We start from the raw sequence: 23,890 nt of genomic DNA on the forward strand, positions 1-23,890 counted from the left end.
TTTACAGGGATATGGTACCCAAAGCCCGGAGGACAGTCTCCTCCGGACCGTGGGTACCATCCGCAATTGTTCTGCTTACTTTCCGCATGGTGTGCACAGCCACATGCGGGAAGTAAGCGGAACAAAAAAATGGCAGCACAGGAATCACTGCAATACTCGCATCCCCATTCGTTAACATTGGACTCGCTAGACTCGCAACGAATAGCGAGTTTCCGAGTCGGACTCGTTAGAGTCTAGCGATTCCGAGTATTTCAGGATTCGCCCATCCCTATTCTTACATTTATTATTTTCTTTAGAAGGACGTATATCTGGGGATTTAGTCTGACGGAATATAGGCTGAACTGGATGGACAAATGTCTATTTTCAGCCTTGCTAACTATGTTACTATATTGCTCCATGCAGAATAATGATCCCATACAGCATTATGGGTCCATACAGTATTATGGGCACCGCATAGTGCTCCATACAGAATAATGAGCCCCATATATTGCTCCATACAGAATAATGAGCCCCATACAATGCTCCATACAGAATAATGAGCCTCATATAACGCTGAGTACAGAATAATGAGCCCCATATAATGCTCCATACAGTATATTGTTATGAATGGGCACCGAGGAGGATAGCAGGCCCAGCCTAAGCCACAGAAAACCAGAGAGGTTGGTAACTAAGCGGATGCAGACCCCTGATCCTGTCCACACAACTAGCAGTAGCCGTGGAGCGTACCTGCAATGATCCTAGATGCCTTGGCACAGCCAGAGAGCTAATTAAGCCTAAAGCAAGAAAGGGGAAATCTAAACTGCCCCGGAGCAGACCTCAAAGGAATAGCCCCCAAACATATGTATATTGTCGGTGACACAAGATGAAAATACAAATGCAGGCAGAAAAATAGACTGAGCAAACGATGGGGCCCACACTGACTAGACAGGACAGGAAAGACACTGTCTGCAGTCACGCAAAAACCCTGCAAAAGTCCAACACGTCTGTTGCAAAAAACACTGAAGTCACACGACTTCGCCCTCCACTATATCAGCACTCTGGTATATTCTGAAAGCAAAGCAAAAAGAGACCAATATTAAAGGGGACAAAACAAACTGGCACATGCAGTAACATATGGGCGGTGGTTCAGCACAGCCCCAGCCGGAGCTAGCTGACCCGCACAAAGCAGAGATAAACAAAACCAGATCAAATGCTAACAGAATAGCAAATGAACCACTTAGCTGAACATGCAGGGAAAGAGCAGGAGACATCAGACCTCCGGAGGCACAGGAAAAAAAATCACCAGCAGGGATAGAGGGAGTCAGCTGTCTTAAATCCCAATCAGAAACCCCAGATCTCCAATTGTCTTCCTCTTTATCAGATGGCAAGCCTCTGTCAATCAAATCAGCTCCACTACCTCCAGTAACCACCAGAGGGAGCCCAGAAAGAGAACTCTCAATCTGGCCAGCTCCACTATCTTCAGTAATCACCAGAGGGAAGCCAGTGAGAGAATTCACAACAGTATATAATATGCCCCATATATTGCTCCATACATTATAATGACCCCATATATTGCTCCATACAGTATTATGGTCACTGCATAGTGCTCCATACAGTTTAATGAGCCACATATATTGCTCCATACAATGTAATGAGCCCCATATATTGCTCCATACAGAATAATGAGCCCCATATATTGTTCTACACAGTATATAATATGCCACATATATTGATCCATACAAAACAATGGATCCCATATAATGCCTCTTACAGTATAATTAGCCCTATATATTGCTCCATATATAATGGGCCCCATATAATGCTCTATACAGTATAGGATTGGCCCCAAAGAGTAGAATGAGCCCCATATATTGCTTCATACAGAATATTAAGCCCCATATATTGCTCGATACAGTATATAATAGCCCCATATAGTGCTCCATACAGTATAATGAGCCCCATATATTGCTCAATACTGTATAATGGACCCCATATAATGCTCCATAAAGAATAATGAACCTCATATATTGTTTTATACAGTATAATGAGCCCATATAATTCTCCAAACAGTATATTGAGCCCCATATAATGCTCCACACAGTATAATGTGCTCCATATATTTCTCCATACTGTATAAGCCCCATATATTGCTCCACAGAGAATAATGAAGTCCATATATAGCTCCATACAGTATATAAGATGCCCCATATTTTGCTCCATAAAGAATAATGGATCTGATATAATTCTCCATACAGAATAATGAGCCACATATATTTATCCATACAGTATAATGAGCCCCATATATTATATACATAATGGGTCCCATATAATGTTCCATATATTATGGGCGCCATATGATGCTCCATATGTAGTGGGCACCATATGATGCTCCAGTGTATGATGGGTCCATCTAATGTTCCATAAATAATTGGCACCATATACGATGCTCCAGTGTATGATGGCCCATATATGATGCTCTAGTGTATGTAGGGCTCATATATGATGGACCCATATATGATGCTCCAGTGTATAATGAGCCCCATATATGATGCTCCAGTGTATGACGGGCCCAAATATGATGATCCAGTGTATAATGGGCCCCATATAGTGTATGATGGGTGCCATATATACTGCTCAAAGAAATAAAGGGAACACAAACAGCCTGTTGCAAATGGAATAGTGTTCCCTTTATTTTTGTAGCAGAATATAATGCTCCAAACATCAAAAAAACAAAAAATGAAATACCTCTCTTCGCTGCTCTGCTCCGGACTCCTCAGAGTCAGCGTCTTACTTTTCTCTGCTCTGTGACTGTTCAGGCAGAGGGCACACAAACGTGACATCATCGCACCCTCTGACCTGAACATCACAGTCAGAAGACGCTAAAATGTCGCATTGGTGGAGTGGGGAGAGTCAAGTATGGAAAGTGCTGGGGCCCTAATCAAGCGGGGGGCCCACTCGAGGGTGCCGGTGCTAGCATAGGCACTGGGCCCCCCATAGCATGCAGGTGTCTCCGACGGTGAGTGGGTCCCTGCTCAGGGCCCCGGCACTTGCCTGGGTGCTGACGCCAGCCCTGCTGCCCACTATTAAAGTTAAATGAATATTCATTGCTCTCCATGCCCATGGACATGGGGAGCAGTAAATATTCATGTCTCTTTAGCAGCGGGCACAGGCTTTAGCCGCAGCAGCTGGCTCCTACCTTCTGTCACCTGCTGCGTCGCTACTGCTCCGCTGGCGCCGGGTGGGCCCCCTTGACTCATGCGCCCCATAGCATCTGCGTGGTGTGCTGCTGTTAGCGACATGCCACTGACTGGGGGCCCCTGGGGCAGTGGAGGCCCTGGGCAGCTGCCATCCCTGTATGCCAGCATTTGTCAGTGCCTGGGCCAGTCCAACCCTGCAAATGCCTTGTTGGTGATGAAGATTCAAGACTCCCCCTGTATGGAGAAACTGCTCACATGCATTGCTCAGGTGCAATTTTATCCCATTCTTCACACAAACACACTTAACATCCTGAAGGTCCCGTGGACTCCTATGAACTCTGAGCTTTAGTTTCTTCCAAAAATGTTTAAATTGGCTTCAGGTCCAGTGACTGGTTAAGCTATTCTAGCAACTTATTTTTTTATCTTTAAAACCATTTGAGTTTCCTTGGCTGTGTGTTTGGGATCATTGTCTTGCTAAAATGTCCACCCTTGTTTTATCTTCATCATCCTGGTAGATGGCAGCAGATTTTTATCAAGAATGTCTCGGTACATTTGTACATTTATCATTCCTTAAACTATATGACGTTTCCCAATGCTGAATGCTGAAAAGCAGACCCATACTTGATTTTCTTATCTCCAAACTTCACTGCTAGTATGATGTTTTTGGGGTGGTATACAGTGCTTTTTGGCCTCCATACATGGTGTGTACTATGGCAGCTAAAGAGTTCAATTTTGGTCTCATATGACCATTCACTTCTTCCTGTATGGCCAGGGTCAGATTTGCGAGAAATTTGCAAGAGTCTCGCACCTAAACTGCTGCCAGAACTCGGGGCCGGAGTGTGCAGCTGCATGTATTTCTGTGCAGACGCACCTGCCGATCCAAGTGCCGGCGGCAATGCTGGGTGTTGATGCGAGAGACTCTCACAACACTCATGCAAGTTTCTCACAAGTGCCACACCGGCCTATTTCACAGGCTTATATGTTGTTGATGAAACTTTAAACACATTTGACATGTTTTGAGTGGTGGTTGTGCATAAAGGCCATGGAAGTTGAGTGCATTACTTATAGTTTTCTTTAAAACAATTTACCGGCTGATTTCAGGTTTTTCTGTAGCTCTTAACAGCTGGTCCTTGGCTCTTAGACAATAGTTCCTATAATTCTTTTCTCTCCTCTGTCTGAAACCTTGCAAGGAACACCTGGTCGTGGCCGGTTTATGGTTAAATTATGTTCTTTCTACTTCCGGATTAAGGTCCCAACAGTGCTCACTAGACCTTTCAGTAATTTAGAAGTTCTTCAGTAACTAATGCCATCAGTATGTTTTGCAACAATAAGGTTGTGAAGGTCTTGAGACAGTTCACAGGTTTTAGCCATCATGAGATGTTTCTTGTGTGGCACATTAGTAATGATAAATATTTTTATAGTCCATCAGTTGAACCAGCTGATATTATTTTTCTGTTAATGACAAGATTGCTTTCTAATTACTGATAGAATTCAGCTGCTGTCAGGACTTTCTATGGCTTTTTGCACCTCATTTTCTTCATGTCTTCAATACTTTTCTCTGTATCATTTCTCATTATTAAAGATAACTTAATTTATGGGAATCTATGGATGATGCTTTTGCCTGTGTGGATAGGATGGGTTGTTATCTTCTGAGAATTTCATGTCAATAGCACCTTTAGAAATACAGTATATTTAATTAGAAGATCGGTGACGTGTTCAACACTTATTCCAGATGCTGAACAAACAGCTTATTACAGTTTACTATAATTTGTTATGTCTTGTTCTTATAGATAAAGCAACCTCATATGATGAAATGAGCACCTATGTGACTGGGATGGCAGAATTTAAATGTGACTACAAAAATTACCAGAATATTTCATCTTCAGAACTCATATATACCTGGGAAAAACATATAACAGACTCAGAAATCTTTGTAGTGGCTGAGTTATTCAAGGGAAAAAGGATATACGATCATGTCACAAAGAGTTACAAAAACCGAAACATGAAGTTCATGCAAAATGGAGACCTGTACTTATATAATATCACGATGGAGGATAAAGGTACTTACCACTGTCTAGTCCGCAAAAAAAGTGGAGTTGGTGGAATGGAATTGGACCATAAAAAAGAATATAAGCACAAAGTAAACGGTAAGAAATAAAAAAGAAAAAAAATAGCTGAAGGGACTTAAATCTTAAGGTATATCTAGCAACTGTCCAGTGTGGTGTAGTATATAGAGGTTGTGTTCTGTGTGGTGTAGTATATAGAGGTTGTGTTCCGTGTGGTGTAGTATATAGAGGATGTGTCCTGTGTGGTGTAGTATATAGAGGATGTGTCCTGTGTGGTGTAGTATATAGAGGATGTGTCCTTTGTGGTGTAGTATATAGAGGATGTGTCCCGTGTGGTGCAGTATATAGAGGATATGTCCCGTGTGGTGTAGTATATAGTGGATATGTCCCGTGTGGTGTAGTACATAGGGGATATGTCCCGTGTGGTGTAGCATATAGAGGATGTGTCGCGTGTGGTGCAGTATATAGAGGATGTGTCTCGTGTGGTGTAGTATATAGAGGATGTGTCCTGTATGGTGTAGAATATAGAGGATATGTCCCGTGTGATGTAGTACACAGGGGATATGTCCCATGTGGTGTAGTATATAGAGGATGTGTCACATGTGGTGTAGTATATAGGGGATGTGTCCCGTGTGGTGTAGTATATAGAGGATATGTCGCATGTGGTGTAGTATATAGAGGATGTGTCCCGTGTGGTGCAGTATATAGAGGATGTGTCTCCTGTTGTGTAGTATATAGAGGATATGCCCCGTGTGGTGTAGTATATAGAGGATGTGTCCCGTGCGGTGCAGTATATAGAGGATGTGTCCCGTGTGGTGTAGTATATAGGGGATATGTCCCGTGTGGTGTAGTATATAGGGGATATGTCCTGTGTGGTGTAGTATATAGGGGATATGTCCCGTGTGGTATATAGGGGATGTGTCCCGTGTGGTGTAGTATATAGGGGATATGTCCCGTGTGGTGTAGTATATAGAAGATGTGTCCCGTGTGGTGTAGCATATAGAGGATGTGTCCCGTGCGGTGCAGTATATAGAGGATGTGTCCCGTGTGGTGTAGTATATAGGGGATATGTCCCGTGTGGTGTAGTATATAGGGGATATGTCCCATGTGGTGTAGTATATAGGGGATATGTCCCGTGTGGTGTAGTATATAGGGGGTGTGTCCCGTGTGGTGTAGTATATAGGGGATGTGTCCCGTGTGGTGTAGTATATAGACGATGTGTCCCGTGTGGTGCAGTATATAGAGGATGTGTCTCGTGTGGTGTAGTATATAGAGGATATGTCCCATGTGGTGTAGTATATAGAGGATGTGTAACATGTGGTGTAGTATATAGGGGTTGTGTCCCGTGTGGTGCATTACATAGAGGATGTGTCCCGCAAGGTGCAGTGTATAGAGGATATGTCCCGTGTGGTGTAGTATATAGAGGATGTGTCACGTGTGGTGTAGTATATAGGGGATGTGTCCTGTGTGGTGTAGTATATAGACGATGTGTCCCGTGTGGTGCAGTATATAGAGGATGTGTCTCGTGTGGTGTAGTATATAGAGGATATGTCCCATGTGGTGTAGTATATAGAGGATGTGTAACATGTGGTGTAGTATATAGGGGTTGTGTCCCGTGTGGTGCAGTACATAGAGGATGTGTCCCGCAAGGTGCAGTGTATAGAGGATGTGTAACATGTGGTGTAGTATATAGGGGTTGTGTCCCGTGTGGTGCAGTACATAGAGGATGTGTCCCGCAAGGTGCAGTGTAAAGAGGATATGTCCCGTGTGGTGTAGTATATAGAGGATGTGTCACGTGTGGTGTAGTATATAGGGGATGTGTCCTGTGTGGTGTAGTATATAGTGGATGTGTCCCGTGTGGTGTAGTATATAGGGGATATGTCCCGTGTGGTGTAATATATAGGGGATGTGTCCTGTGTGGTGTAGTATATAGAGGATGTGTCCCGTGTGGCGTAGTATATAGAGGATGTGTCCCGCGTGGTGCAGTATATAGGGGACGTGTCCCGTGTGGTGTAGTATATAGAGGATGTGTCCCGTGTGGTGTAGTATATAGAGGATGTGTCCCGTGTGGTATAGTATATAGAGGATGTGTCCCGTGTCATGCAGTATATAGAGGATGTGTCCCGTGTGGTGCAGTATATAGAGGATGTGTCTCCTGTTGTGTAGTATATAGAGGATATGCCCCATGTGGTGTAGTATATAGAGGATGTGTCCCGTGCGGTGCAGTATATAGAGGATGTGTCCCGTGTGGTGTAGTATATAGGGGATGTGTCCCATGTGGTGTAGTATATAAGGGATATGTCCCGTGTGGTGTAGTATATAGGGGATATGTCCCGTGTGGTGTAGTATATAGGGGATATATCCCGTGTGGTGTAGTATATAGAGGATGTGTCCCATGTGGTGTAGAATATAAAGGATATGTCCCGTGTGGTGTAGTATATAGGGTATGTGTCCCATGTGGTGTAGTATATAGAGGATGTGTCACATGTGGTGTAGTATATAGGGGATGTGTCCTGTGTGGTGTAGTATATAGAGGTTGTGTCCCGTGTGGTGTAGTATATAGAGGATATGTCCCGTGTGTTGTAGTATATAGGCGATATGTCCCGTGTGGTGTAGTATATAGGGGCTGTGTCCCGTGTTGTGTAGTATATAGGGGATGTGTCCCGTGTGGTGTAGTATATAGAGGCTATGTCCCGTGTGGTGTAGTATATAAGGGATGTGTCCCGTGTGGTGTAGTATATAGAGGATGTGTCCTGTGTTGTGTAGTATATAGAGGATGTGTCCAGTGTGGTGTAGTATATAAAGGATGTGTCCCGTGTGGTGTAGTATATAGGGAATGTGTCCCATGTGGTGTAGTTTATAGAGGATGTGTCCCGTGTGGTGTAGTATATAGAGGATAAGTCCCGTGTGGTGTAGTATATAGCGGATATGTCCCGTGTGGTGTAGTATAAAGGGGATGTGTCCCGTGTGGTGTAGTATATAGAGGATATGTCCCGTGTGGTGTAGTATATAGAGGATGTTTCCCGTATGATGTAGTATATAGAGGATGTGTCCCATATGGTGTAGTATATAGAGGATGCGTCCCGTGTGGTGTAGTATATAGAGGATGTGTCCCGTGTGGTGTAGTATATAGAGGATGTGTCCTGTGTGGTGTATTATATAGAGAATGCGTCTCGTGTGGTGTAGTATATAGAGGATGTGTCCCATGTGGTGTAGTATATAAGGGATGTGTCCCGTGTGGTGTAGTTTATAGAGGATGTGTCCCGTGTGATGTAGTATATAGAGGTTATGTCCCGTGTGGTGTAGTATATAGGGGATATGTCCCGTGTGGTGTAGTATATAAGGGATGTGTCCCGTGTGGTGTAGTATATAGGGGATGTGTCCCGTGTGGTGCAGCATATATAGTATGTGTCCCGTGTGGTGTAGTATATAGAGGATGTGTCCCATATGGTGTAGTATATAGAGGATGTGTCTTGTGTGGTGTAGTATATAGAGGATGTGTCTTGTGTGGTGTAGTATATAGAGGATGTGTCCTGTGTGGTGTAGTATATAGAGGATGTGTCCTGTGTGGTGCAGCATATAGAGGATATGTCCCGTGTGGTGTAGTATATAGTGGATATGTCACGTGTCGTGTAGTATATAGGGGATGTGTACCGTGTGGTGCAGTATATAGAGGAAATGTCCCATGTGGTGTAGCATATAGAGGATGTGTCACATGTGGTGTAGTATATAGGGGATGTGTCCCGTGTGGTGCAGCATATATAGTATGTGTCCCATGTGGTGTAGTATATAGGGGATGTGTCCCGTGTGGTGTAGTATATAGAGGATGTGTCCCGTGTGGTGTAGTACATAGAGGATGTGTCCCATATGCTGTAGTATATAGAGGATGTGTCCCGTATGGTGTAGTATATAGGGGATATGTCCTGTGTGGTGTAGTATATAGAGGATGTGTCCCGTGTGGTGTAGTATATAGAGGATGTGTCCCATATGCTGTAGTATATAGAGGATGTGTCCCGTATGGTGTAGTATATAGGGGATATGTCCTGTGTGGTGTAGTATATAGGGGATGTGTCCCGTGTGGTGAAGCATATATAGTATGTGTCCCGTGTGGTGTAGTAAATAGAGGATGTGTCCCGTATGATGTAGTATACAGAGGATGTGTCTCGTATGGTGTATTATATAGAGGATGTGTCTCATGTGGTGTAGTATACAGTATAGAGGATGTGTCAAGTGTGGTGTAGTATATAGAGGATGTGTCCCGTGTGGTGTAGTATATAGTGGATGTGTCCCGTGTGGTGCAGTATATAGGGGATGTTTCCCATGTGGTGTAGTATATAGAGGATGTGTCCCTTGTGGTGTAGTATATAGAGGATGTGTCCCGTTTGGTGTAGTATATAGAGAATGTGTCCCGTGCGGTGCAGTATATAGAGGATGTGTCCCGTGTGGTGTAATATATAGGGGATGTGTCCCGTGTGGTGTAGTATATAGAGGATGTGTCCCATGTGGTGTAGTATATAGAGGTTATGTCCCGTGTGGTGCAGTATATAGAGGATGTGTCCCATATGCTGTAGTATATAGGGGATATGTCCCATGTGGTGTAGTATATAGGGGATGTGTCGCGTGTGGTGTATTATATAGGGGATGTGTCCCGTGTGGTGAAGCATATATAGTATGTGTCCCGTGTGGTGTAGTATATAGAGGATGTGTCCTGTATGATGTAGTATATAGAGGATGTGTCCCGTATGGTGTAGTATATAGAGGATGTGTCTCGTGTGGTGTAGTAGACAGTATAGAGGATGTGTCTCGTGTGGTGCATTATATAGAGGATGTGTCCCGTGTGATGTAGCATATAGAGGATATGTCCCGTGTGGTGTAGTATATAGGGGATATGTCACGTGTGGTGTAGTATATAGGGGATGTGTACCGTGTGGTGCAGTATATAGAGGATATGTCCCATGTGGTGTAGCATATAGAGGATGTGTCACATATGCTGTAGTATATAGGTGATATGCCCCATGTGGTGTATTATATAGGGGATGTGTCCCATGTGGTGTAGTATATAGAGGATGTGTCCCGTGTGGTGTAGTATATAGAGGATATGTCCCGTGTGGTGCAGTATATAGAGGATGTGTCCCATATGCTGTAGTATATAGAGGATGTGTCCCGTATGGTGTAGTACATAGGGGATATGTCCCGTGTGGTGTATATAGGGGATGTGTCCCGTGTGGTGTATTATATAGGGGATGTGTCCTGTCTGGTGAAGCATACATAGTATGTGTCCCTTGTGGTGTAGTATATAGAGGATGTGTCCCATATGATGTAGTATATAGAGGATGTGTCCCGTATGGTGTAGTATATAGAGGATGTGTCTCGTGTGGTGTAGTATACAGTATAGAGGATGTGTCTCGTGTGGTGTAGTATATAGAGGATGTATCCCGTGTGGTGTAGTATATAGTGGATGTGTCCCGTGTGGTGCAGTATATAGGGGATGTGTCCCGTGTGGTGTAGTATATAGAGGATGTGTCCCGTGTGGTGTAGTATATAGAGGATGTGTCCCGTGTGGTGTAGTATATAGGGGATGTGTCCCGTGTGGTGTAGTATATAGAGGATGTGTCCCGTGTGGTGTAGTATATAGAGGATGTGTCCTGTGCGGTGTAGTATATAGAGGATGTGTCCCGTGCGGTGCAGTATATAGAGGATGTGTCCCGTGTGGTGTAGTATATAGGGGATGTGTCCCGTGTGGTGTAGTATATAGAGGATATGTCCCGTGTGGTGTAGTTTATAGAGGATATGTCCCGTGTGGTGCAGTATATAGAGGATTTGTCCCGTGTGGTGTAGTATATAGTGGATAAGTCACGTGTCGTGTAGTATATAGGGGATGTGTACCGTGTGGTGCAGTATATAGAGGATATGTCCCATGTGGTGTAGCATATAGAGGATGTGTCACATGTGGTGTAGTATATAGGGGATGTGTCCCGTGTGGTGTATTATATAGGGGATGTGTCCCGTGTGGTGTAGTATATAGAGGATGTGTCCCGTGTGGTGTAGTATATAGGGGATGTGTCCCGTGTGGTGTAGTATATAGAGGATGTGTCCCGTGTGGTGTAGTATATAGAGGATATGTTCCGTGTAGTGCAGTATATAGAGGATGTGTCCCATATGCTGTAGTATATAGAGGATGTGTCCCGTATGGTGTAGTATATAGGGGATATGTCCTGTGTGGTGTAGTATATAGGGGATGTGTCCCGTGTGGTGAAGCATATATAGTATGTGTCCCGTGTGGTGTAGTAAATAGAGGATGTGTCCCGTATGATGTAGTATACAGAGGATGTGTCTCGTATGGTGTAGTATATAGAGGATGTGTCTCGTGTGGTGTAGTATACAGTATAGAGGATGTGTCAAGTGTGGTGTAGTATATAGAGGATGTGTCCCGTGTGGTGTAGTATATAGTGGATGTGTCCCGTGTGGTGCAGTATATAGGGGATGTTTCCCGTGTGGTGTAGTATATAGAGGATGTGTCCCTTGTGGTGTAGTATATAGAGGATGTGTCCCGTTTGGTGTAGTATATAGAGAATGTGTCCCGTGCGGTGCAGTATATAGAGGATGTGTCCCGTGTGGTGTAATATATAGGGGATGTGTCCCTTGTGGTGTAGTATATAGAGGATGTGTCCCATGTGGTGTAGTATATAGAGGTGATGTCCCGTGTGGTGCAGTATATAGAGGATGTGTCCCATATGCTGTAGTATATAGGGGATATGTCCCATGTGGTGTAGTATATAGGGGATGTGTCCCGTGTGGTGTATTATATAGGGGATGTGTCCCGTATGGTGAAGCATATATAGTATGTGTCCCGTGTGGTGTAGTATATAGAGGATGTGTCCTGTATGATGTAGTATATAGAGGATGTGTCCCGTATGGTGTAGTATATAGAGGATGTGTCTAGTGTGGTGTAGTATACAGTATAGAGGATGTGTCTCGTGTGGTGCAGTATATAGAGGATGTGTCCCGTGTGGTGTAGCATATAGAGGATATGTCCCGTGTGGTGTAGTATATAGGGGATATGTCACGTGTGGTGTAGTATATAGGGGATGTGTACCGTGTGGTGCAGTATATAGAGGATATGTCCCATGTGGTATAGCATATAGAGGATGTGTCACATGTGCTGTAGTATATAGGTGATATGCCCCGTGTGGTGTATTATATAGGGGATGTGTCCCATGTGGTGTAGTATATAGAGGATGTGTCCCGTGTGGTGTAGTATATAGAGGATATGTCCCGTGTGGTGCAGTATATAGAGTATGTGTCCCATATGCTGTAGTATATAGAGGATGTGTCCCGTATGGTGTAGTATATAGGGGATATGTCCCGTGTGGTGTAGTATATAGGGGATGTGTCCCGTGTGGTGTATTATATAGGGGATGTGTCCTGTGTGGTGAAGCATACATAGTATGTGTCCCTTGTGGTGTAGTATATAGAGGATGTGTCCCGTATGGTGTAGTATATAGAGTATGTGTCTCGTGTGGTGTAGTATACAGTATAGAGGATGTGTCTCGTGTGGTGTAGTATATAGAGGATGTATCCCGTGTGGTGTAGTATATAGTGGATGTGTCCCGTGTGGTGCAGTATATAGGGGATGTGTCCCGTGTGGTGTAGTATATAGAGGATGTGTCCCGTGTGGTGTAGTATATAGAGGATATGTCCCGTGTGGTGTAGTTTATAGAGGATATGTCCCGTGTGGTGCAGTATATAGAGGATTTGTCCCATATGCTGTAGTATATGAAGGATGTGTCCCGTATGGTGTAGTATATAGGGGATATGTCCCGTGTGGTGTAGTATATAGGGGATGTGTCCCGTGTGGTATATTATATAGGGGATGTGTCCCGTGTGGTGAAGCATATATAGTATGTGTCCTGTGTGGTGTAGTATATAGAGGATGTGTCCCGTATGATGTAGTATATAGAGGATGTGTCCCGTGTGGTGTATTATATAGGGGATGTGTCCCATGTGGTGTAGTATATAGAGGATGTGTCCTGTGCGGTGTAGTATATAGAGGATGTTTCCCGTGTGGTGTAGTATACAGAGGATGTGTCCCGTGTGGTGCAGTATACAGGGGATGTGTCCCGTGTGGTGTAGTATATAGGGGATATGTCCCGTGTGGTGTAGTATATAGAGGATGTGTAACGTGTGGTGTAGTATATAGGGGTTGTGTCCCGTGTGGTGCAGTATATAGAGGATGTGTCCCGTGTGGTGCAGTATATAGAGGATATGTCCGGTGTGGTGTAGTATATAGAGGATGTGTCCCGTGTGGTGTAGTATATAGAGGATGTGTCCCATATGCTGTAGTATATAGAGGATGTGTCCCGTATGGTGTAGTATATAGGGGATATGTCCTGTGTGGTGTAGTATATAGGGGATGTGTCCCGTGTGGTGAAGCATATATAGTATGTGTCCCGTGTGGTGTAGTAAATAGAGGATGTGTCCCGTATGATGTAGTATACAGAGGATGTGTCTCGTATGGTGTAGTATATAGAGGATGTGTCTCATGTGGTGTAGTATACAGTATAGAGGATGTGTCAAGTGTGGTGTAGTATATAGAGGATGTGTCCCGTGTGGTGTAATATATAGGGGATGTGTCCCGTGTGGTGTAGTATATAGAGGATGTGTCCCATGTGGTGTAGTATATAGAGGTTATGTCCCGTGTGGTGCAGTATATAGAGGATGTGTCCCATATGCTGTAGTATATAGGGGATATGTCCCATGTGGTGTAGTATATAGGAGATGTGTCGCGTGTGGTGTATTATATAGGGGATGTGTCCCGTGTGGTGAAGCATATATAGTATGTGTCCCGTGTGGTGTAGTATATAGAGGATGTGTCCTGTATGATGTAGTATATAGAGGATGTGTCCCGTATGGTGTAGTATATAGAGGATGTGTCTCGTGTGGTGTAGTATACAGTATAGAGGATGTGTCTCGTGTGGTGCATTATATAGAGGATGTGTCCCGTGTGGTGTAGCATATAGAGGATATGTCCCGTGTGGTGTAGTATATAGGGGATATGTCACGTGTGGTGTAGTATATAGGGGATGTGTACCGTGTGGTGCAGTATATAGAGGATATGTCCCATGTGGTGTAGCATATAGAGGATGTGTCACATATGCTGTAGTATATAGGTGATATGCCCCATGTGGTGTATTATATAGGGGATGTGTCCCATGTGGTGTAGTATATAGAGGATGTGTCCCGTGTGGTGTAGTATATAGAGGATATGTCCCGTGTGGTGCAGTATATAGAGGATGTGTCCCATATGCTGTAGTATATAGAGGATGTGTCCCGTATGGTGTAGTACATAGGGGATATGTCCCATGTGGTGTATATAGGGGATGTGTCCCGTGTGGTGTATTATATAGGGGATGTGTCCTGTGTGGTGAAGCATACATAGTATGTGTCCCTTGTGGTGTAGTATATAGAGGATGTGTCCCATATGATGTAGTATATAGAGGATGTGTCCCGTATGGTGTAGTATATAGAGGATGTGTCTCGTGTGGTGTAGTATACAGTATAAAGGATGTGTCTCGTGTGGTGTAGTATATAGAGGATGTATCCCGTGTGGTGTAGTATATAGTGGATGTGTCCCGTGTGGTGCAGTATATAGGGGATGTGTCCCGTGTGGTGTAGTATATAGAGGATGTGTCCCGTGTGGTGTAGTATATAGAGGATGTGTCCCGTGTGGTGTAGTATATAGGGGATGTGTCCCGTGTGGTGTAGTATATAGAGGATGTGTCCCGTGTGGTGTAGTATATAGAGGATGTGTCCTGTGCGGTGTAGTATATAGAGGATGTGTCCCGTGCGGTGCAGTATATAGAGGATGTGTCCCGTGTGGTGTAGTATATAGGGGATGTGTCCCGTGTGGTGTAGTATATAGAGGATATGTCCCGTGTGGTGTAGTTTATAGAGGATATGTCCCGTGTGGTGCAGTATATAGAGGATTTGTCCCGTGTGGTGTAGTATATAGTGGATATGTCACGTGTCGTGTAGTATATAGGGGATGTGTACCGTGTGGTGCAGTATATAGAGGATATGTCCCATGTGGTGTAGCATATAGAGGATGTGTCACATGTGGTGTAGTATATAGGGGATGTGTCCCGTGTGGTGTATTATATAGGGGATGTGTCCCGTGTGGTGTAGTATATAGAGGATGTGTCCCGTGTGGTGTAGTATATAGGGGATGTGTCCCGTGTGGTGTAGTATATAGAGGATGTGTCCCGTGTGGTGTAGTATATAGAGGATATGTTCCGTGTAGTGCAGTATATAGAGGATGTGTCCCATATGCTGTAGTATATAGAGGATGTGTCCCGTATGGTGTAGTATATAGGGGATATGTCCTGTGTGGTGTAGTATATAGGGGATGTGTCTCGTGTGGTGTAGTATACAGTATAGAGGATGTGTCAAGTGTGGTGTAGTATATAGAGGATGTGTCCCGTGTGGTGTAGTATATAGTGGATGTGTCCCGTGTGGTGCAGTATATAGGGGATGTTTCCCGTGTGGTGTAGTATATAGAGGATGTGTCCCTTGTGGTGTAGTATATAGAGGATGTGTCCCGTTTGGTGTAGTATATAGAGAATGTGTCCCGTGCGGTGCAGTATATAGAGGATGTGTCCCGTGTGGTGTAATATATAGGGGATGTGTCCCTTGTGGTGTAGTATATAGAGGATGTGTCCCATGTGGTGTAGTATATAGAGGTGATGTCCCGTGTGGTGCAGTATATAGAGGATGTGTCCCATATGCTGTAGTATATAGGGGATATGTCCCATGTGGTGTAGTATATAGGGGATGTGTCCCGTGTGGTGTATTATATAGGGGATGTGTCCCGTATGGTGAAGCATATATAGTATGTGTCCCGTGTGGTGTAGTATATAGAGGATGTGTCCTGTATGATGTAGTATATAGAGGATGTGTCCCGTATGGTGTAGTATATAGAGGATGTGTCTAGTGTGGTGTAGTATACAGTATAGAGGATGTGTCTCGTGTGGTGCAGTATATAGAGGATGTGTCCCGTGTGGTGTAGCATATAGAGGATATGTCCCGTGTGGTGTAGTATATAGGGGATATGTCACGTGTGGTGTAGTATATAGGGGATGTGTACCGTGTGGTGCAGTATATAGAGGATATGTCCCATGTGGTATAGCATATAGAGGATGTGTCACATGTGCTGTAGTATATAGGTGATATGCCCCGTGTGGTGTATTATATAGGGGATGTGTCCCATGTGGTGTAGTATATAGAGGATGTGTCCCGTGTGGTGTAGTATATAGAGGATATGTCCCGTGTGGTGCAGTATATAGAGGATGTGTCCCATATGCTGTAGTATATAGAGGATGTGTCCCGTATGGTGTAGTATATAGGGGATATGTCCCGTGTGGTGTAGTATATAGGGGATGTGTCCCGTGTGGTGTATTATATAGGGGATGTGTCCTGTGTGGTGAAGCATACATAGTATGTGTCCCTTGTGGTGTAGTATATAGAGGATGTGTCCCGTATGGTGTAGTATATAGAGTATGTGTCTCGTGTGGTGTAGTATACAGTATAGAGGATGTGTCTCGTGTGGTGTAGTATATAGAGGATGTATCCCGTGTGGTGTAGTATATAGTGGATGTGTCCCGTGTGGTGCAGTATATAGGGGATGTGTCCCGTGTGGTGTAGTATATAGAGGATGTGTCCCGTGTGGTGTAGTATATAGAGGATATGTCCCGTGTGGTGTAGTTTATAGAGGATATGTCCCGTGTGGTGCAGTATATAGAGGATTTGTCCCGTATGGTGAAGCATATATAGTATGTGTCCCGTGTGGTGTAGTATATAGAGGATGTGTCCTGTATGATGTAGTATATAGAGGATGTGTCCCGTATGGTGTAGTATATAGAGGATGTGTCTAGTGTGGTGTAGTATACAGTATAGAGGATGTGTCTCGTGTGGTGCAGTATATAGAGGATGTGTCCCGTGTGGTGTAGCATATAGAGGATATGTCCCGTGTGGTGTAGTATATAGGGGATATGTCACGTGTGGTGTAGTATATAGGGGATGTGTACCGTGTGGTGCAGTATATAGAGGATATGTCCCATGTGGTATAGCATATAGAGGATGTGTCACATGTGCTGTAGTATATAGGTGATATGCCCCGTGTGGTGTATTATATAGGGGATGTGTCCCATGTGGTGTAGTATATAGAGGATGTGTCCCGTGTGGTGTAGTATATAGAGGATATGTCCCGTGTGGTGCAGTATATAGAGGATGTGTCCCATATGCTGTAGTATATAGAGGATGTGTCCCCTATGGTGTAGTATATAGGGGATATGTCCCGTGTGGTGTAGTATATAGGGGATGTGTCCCGTGTGGTGTATTATATAGGGGATGTGTCCTGTGTGGTGAAGCATACATAGTATGTGTCCCTTGTGGTGTAGTATATAGAGGATGTGTCCCGTATGGTGTAGTATATAGAGTATGTGTCTCGTGTGGTGTAGTATACAGTATAGAGGATGTGTCTCGTGTGGTGTAGTATATAGAGGATGTATCCCGTGTGGTGTAGTATATAGTGGATGTGTCCCGTGTGGTGTAGTATATAGTGGATGTGTCCCGTGTGGTGCAGTATATAGGGGATTTTTCCCGTGTGGTGTAGTATATAGAGGATGTGTCCCTTGTGGTGTAGTATATAGAGGATGTGTCCCGTTTGGTGTAGTATATAGAGAATGTGTCCCGTGCGGTGCAGTATATAGAGGATGTGTCCCGTGTGGTGTAATATATAGGGGATGTGTCCCTTGTGGTGTAGTATATAGAGGATGTGTCCCATGTGGTGTAGTATATAGAGGTGATGTCCCGTGTGGTGCAGTATATAGAGGATGTGTCCCATATGCTGTAGTATATAGGGGATATGTCCCATGTGGTGTAGTATATAGGGGATGTGTCCCGTGTGGTGTATTATATAGGGGATGTGTCCCGTATGGTGAAGCATATATAGTATGTGTCCCGTGTGGTGTAGTATATAGAGGATGTGTCCTGTATGATGTAGTATATAGAGGATGTGTCCCGTATGGTGTAGTATATAGAGGATGTGTCTAGTGTGGTGTAGTATACAGTATAGAGGATGTGTCTCGTGTGGTGCAGTATATAGAGGATGTGTCCCGTGTGGTGTAGCATATAGAGGATATGTCCCGTGTGGTGTAGTATATAGGGGATATGTCACGTGTGGTGTAGTATATAGGGGATGTGTACCGTGTGGTGCAGTATATAGAGGATATGTCCCATATGGTATAGCATATAGAGGATGTGTCACATGTGCTGTAGTATATAGGTGATATGCCCCGTGTGGTGTATTATATAGGGGATGTGTCCCATGTGGTGTAGTATATAGAGGATGTGTCCCGTGTGGTGTAGTATATAGAGGATATGTCCCGTGTGGTGCAGTATATAGAGGATGTGTCCCATATGCTGTAGTATATAGAGGATGTGTCCCGTATGGTGTAGTATATAGGGGATATGTCCCGTGTGGTGTAGTATATAGGGGATGTGTCCCGTGTGGTGTATTATATAGGGGATGTGTCCTGTGTGGTGAAGCATACATAGTATGTGTCCCTTGTGGTGTAGTATATAGAGGATGTGTCCCGTATGGTGTAGTATATAGAGTATGTGTCTCGTGTGGTGTAGTATACAGTATAGAGGATGTGTCTCGTGTGGTGTAGTATATAGAGGATGTATCCCGTGTGGTGTAGTATATAGTGGATGTGTCCCGTGTGGTGCAGTATATAGGGGATGTGTCCCGTGTGGTGTAGTATATAGAGGATGTGTCCCGTGTGGTGTAGTATATAGAGGATATGTCCCGTGTGGTGTAGTTTATAGAGGATATGTCCCGTGTGGTGCAGTATATAGAGGATTTGTCCCATATGCTGTAGTATATGAAGGATGTGTCCCGTATGGTGTAGTATATAGGGGATATGTCCCGTGTGGTGTAGTATATAGGGGATGTGTCCCGTGTGGTATATTATATAGGGGATGTGTCCCGTGTGGTGAAGCATATATAGTATGTTTCCTGTGTGGTGTAGTATATAGAGGATGTGTCCCGTATGATGTAGTATATAGAGGATGTGTCCCGTGTGGTGTATTATATAGGGGATGTGTCCCATGTGGTGTAGTATATAGAGGATGTGTCCTGTGCGGTGTAGTATATAGAGGATGTTTCCCGTGTGGTGTAGTATACAGAGGATGTGTCCCGTGTGGTGCAGTATACAGGGGATGTGTCCCGTGTGGTGTAGTATATAGGGGATATGTCCCGTGTGGTGTAGTATATAGAGGATGTGTAACGTGTGGTGTAGTATATAGGGGTTGTGTCCCGTGTGGTGCAGTATATAGAGGATGTGTCCCGTGTGGTGCAGTATATAGAGGATATGTCCCGTGTGGTGTAGTATATAGAGGATGTGTCACGTGTGGTGTAGTATATAGGGGATGTGTCCCGTGTGGTGTAGTATATAGGGGATGTGTCCCGTGTGGTGTAGTATATAGGGGATGTGTCCCGTGTGGTGTAGTATATAGAGGATGTGTCCCGTGTGGTGTAGTATATAGAGGATGTGTCCCGTGTGGTGTAGTATATAGAGGATGTGTCCCGTGTGGTGTAGTATATAGAGGATGTGTTCCTTGTGGTGTAGTATATAGAGGATGTGTCCCGTGTGGTGTAGTATATAGAGGATGTGTCCCGTGTGGTGCAGTTTATAGGGGATGTGTCCCGTGTGGTGTAGTATATAGATGATGTGTCCCGTGTGGTGCAGTAAATAGGGGATGTGTCCCGTGTGGTGTAGTATATAGAGGATGTGTGCCGTGTGGTGTAGTATATAGAGGACGTGTCCCGTGTGGTGTACTATATAGAGGATGTGTCCCATGTCGTGCAGTATATAGTGTGATGTACAATGTCTGTGAGGTATGGGGTTTTGTCCACAAAATATGATGTTTTCTGTTGTAACTTTCCAGAAAGATCCGGTAGATATGACAATCCAGGCTGCTAGCTCTGCAGCTTCATCCCTCCTCCCTTCACACACACACAGAGCAGTGCCACCCCCCCTCCTCTACAGCCTGTGTTCGCACTAGTAATAGGAGACCCCCCTGCTGTTACAACCATTTGTTTCCTTCTCTCCTCTTCAGAGCGGGAAAAACTTCTTTGTTTGAAACGAATAAAAATATGAGAGACTATACCATAAGAACCAAATACCCTAGAGATATGAAAATCACATTTTTGTAATCCGGGCGGTCACAGCGTCGCTGCCGTGGTTCTGGCGAAGCGTAATCCTTTCAGAACCTGAGATATGTGTTCCAGCTAAACGGTGTATCAGAACTACTGCATATTTGGTTTTGAATTGTTGTACTCAACAAATCACAACCAATGATGCCCTATATATGTCTTTGCGGGCTGCCCCCACGGAGTTATGATTAGTATAAGTTTTCTAGTGTAATTCTAAATCCAAAAGGGAGAGGTGGGATTAACCCAGCATGCATCTCTCCGTGATGTCACATAGCAAGTCTATAAAGCATTTCCTGGACAAAACCAGGGCAGAACAGCTCAAGTCGTCGTGCTAGAAAGACCCAGATGAGCGGAGAAGTGCAGCTCCGCCTCCACCCACCTTAGCCGCATGGTCTGCCTAAGGAACAATATGGAACTGTGAGTGTACTCTCTTTGTTTTCTCCACTTTTATTTTATACCTGTACTGTACATATTTTATGTCTCAATTTTATAGCAACTTTTATCTGTAATCACTGTCCTCTTTCGGAAAATAAATGAAATAATTATTTAGATCTGTCTCTATGCTCTAAGACTCGAACTATACGCCTTTGATAGATAATTGCTACTAATTCAAGGGGTTTGCCACGGACCCTCTTAATTTAACACTGTGAATTAAGTAACCGTGACTGGTGGCAGCACGTTGTGCAAGGCTATTGCGGCTTGCTGGCAGTCTAGAAGGGTCTTATATAGCTGAATGAGGGGCTGCGGCCACAGCTAATAATTCCCTTACTGCAGAAGCCTAATTGCCGGTTCACAACAGGCAGCCCATCCGGCGACTAATTATCCTAGGTGCAGTTCCCTGACTGACCTGAGGGTAAGGGGGGCGCCGGAGAGCTGCGAGTTCCAAAGTGGAACTGAGAAAGTGGGATATACATAAATCCCCGCAGTACTTGGAAGATTGATAGCAGTGGTGGGGCATCCAAATTAAACTCCCCCTGCGGCAAATTGTAGAGCGAGATTAGCTTGCTGGATATTTTTGACACATGGTGCCAGTGGTGGGATAACTAAGATAAGCCCCACTGCGCCTGTGATAGCCGTGTGCCGGCATTGTGTCTCGTCCCTCCGTCCACTGATACACCCGTGTCAGTGGTGGGACTGTGACATAGTGGTGACACAGGGTCCGCTGTCCGTCACGTTTTGGTGGCAGCGGGACCCCCGTTAGTCGCCTCCGTAAGTGGACGAACGGCGGTGGGCTGTTCGTCACATATTGGTGGCAGAGCGGTGGGATAATCCTAGAGCATTAGTGATTTGGTTTGAGCAATCATTCCTCTCACTAAAGACCTGCACGGTTCCTGCGGGAATCCTGCATCATAGGTTTTGGAGAACAGACTCAGTGGTTTCTAGTCCTGAGACATTAGTGTGTACTTGCAAGTATTCCCTCCCTTTTTCTCCGTTTTTCTTTTCTGTCTTTTATTTGGCAACCATGGCTACGATGGGAGCAGAGTGGTATAAGCAGCATAACAAGGCATCTCTTATTGCCCTCTGCGGGGTGTGGCGGATCGACACCACGAACAAAAACAAAGCCCAAATGATCGCGGCTCTGGTGCAACGGGAAAACGACCAGAGCCCAGCGAACGCAGAAGCGGGCTCAAGTGGCAATGGGGCTGAAGCAGAGGCTCCACTCATGAGCGCTGGCCCCACATTCAACCGTAATGGGGTGGACCCCTATCTGCAAATGGCCTTGGACGAACTCCCCGCCGAAGACAGTGATGGGCGGGTGAGGCTGATCCAGCAAGCTCGAGAGAGAGCAGAGCAGCGAGCCGAGCGCCAAGCTGAGGCTGAGAGAGCCGAGCGCCAGGCGCAGAGGGCCCATGAACTGGAGGTACTCCAGCGGGGTGGGAATGCCCCCACAGCCCGAAGCCGTGAGCCCAGCAGTGTCCAGACTCCTAAACCCCGGCCAGAGCATTTTCCCGTGATGGAAAAGGACGGGGACTTGGACACGTTCCTGCGAGCCTTTGAGAAAGCCTGCAGACAGTACCAGCTGCCTAGAGACCAATGGGCAAGGTACTTGACCCCAGGGCTAAAAGGCAAAGCCCTGGAGGCATTTGCTTCTCTTCCGCCAGAAGCCGATGACGACTATGTCGCCATAAAGCAGGCGCTGATCGCCAAATACCGGCTGACACCTGAGGTATACCGAAAGAAGTTCCGGCACCTCCAACGTGGCCCACATGATAGCTACAGTGATGTGGTGCAAGGACTCAGGACCCACTTTGACCAGTGGATCCATGGACTGTCCGTTGAAACCTTTGAGCAGCTACGGGACCTGATGATCAAAGACCAGTTCCTGCATCTCTGCCCAGCTGAGGTCCGACAGTTCATCCTGGACCGCGAACCAACGAACGCTGACAAAGCGGCGCAGATCGCCGACAACCACGAGGCCAACCGGAAGCCCGAGACGCGGAGGCCAGTCGCCACCAGCTGGAAAGGGGGTAAGCCAGCAACCAACCCCAATGCCCCAGCTAGCCGTCCCTCCGGAGGCCCTGTCCCTGTTGCCAACAACAGGCCGGCTACTGACAGTCGCCTGTGTCACCACTGCCAGCGGCCTGGTCACTTCTTTTACGCCTGTCCGAACAGGCCGAAGAACCCCCCAGCCAAGGCCCCCGGGCCCAACGCCTCTGTTCTTTTGGTGGGAGGTGTGGTTGGGAGGGCTGACGACAACGTTCAACCTGTTCAGGTGGGGGCCCGTCTTGCTACAGGCCTCAAGGACACCGGGGCTGAACGAACCCTCATCCGTCCTGGACTGGCGGCCCCTGAAGTGTTTGTTGAGGGGAAAACCCTAACTGTCACCGGGATTGGAGGCACCCATTGTCCCTTGCCAGTGGCACGAGTTTATCTCGATTGGGGTGCTGGGAGCGGGTTGAGGGAGGTGGGAGTGTCTGAAAACCTGCCCACTGATGTTTTATTGGGGACTGACTTGGGGCGGATGGTTGCATACTACGTCCCTGACACCCTTCCCCAAACTGATAATAAGGGTAACGTTAACCCTGATGATGATGATGATGACGGGAAACTGAATGTGTTACCTGCTAATGCCTTGATGAGTAATGATGCAACTAACAACCATTCTTTCCCCAGGTATGATGCTGATGTGAATGTGCCAAAGCAAACTGATAACCATTCTTCCCCTAGGAAGGATGATGATGAGGTTGATGTATCTGTGCCGACTGAACCCGTTAACCCTTTCTTTGAAGCGGTAGATGTGTCCACAGGTACCGAAGTGCTCAGCCCCGTCACTCTGCGGAGTGAGACGGCTGAGGAACCCCTGGCAGGAGTAAGCAACGGTGCTCAAGGAAATGGGGAGGTGCATGGGGACCATGAGGAAGGTAATGCCA

General features: G+C 45.5%; 1 protein-coding gene across 2 annotated transcripts in view; it reads left to right on the top strand.

Annotated features, from left to right (window-relative positions):
- CD86 (CD86 molecule) overlaps positions 1–23,890 on the top strand; it is a 114,960-nt gene that overhangs the window by 38,417 nt on the left and 52,653 nt on the right. For both annotated transcript variants that reach the window (XM_073577151.1, XM_073577150.1), the window contains one exon: positions 4,967–5,323. In XM_073577151.1, the coding sequence (XP_073433252.1) occupies positions 4,967–5,323 (357 nt within the window). The remainder of the gene's footprint in view (positions 1–4,966; positions 5,324–23,890) is intronic.

This window comes from Dendrobates tinctorius, unplaced genomic scaffold, assembly GCF_039654945.1.
Source record: "Dendrobates tinctorius isolate UK_male_01 unplaced genomic scaffold, ASM3965494v1 ptg000054l, whole genome shotgun sequence".
In the NCBI taxonomy this organism is placed as follows: Eukaryota; Metazoa; Chordata; class Amphibia; order Anura; family Dendrobatidae; genus Dendrobates; species Dendrobates tinctorius.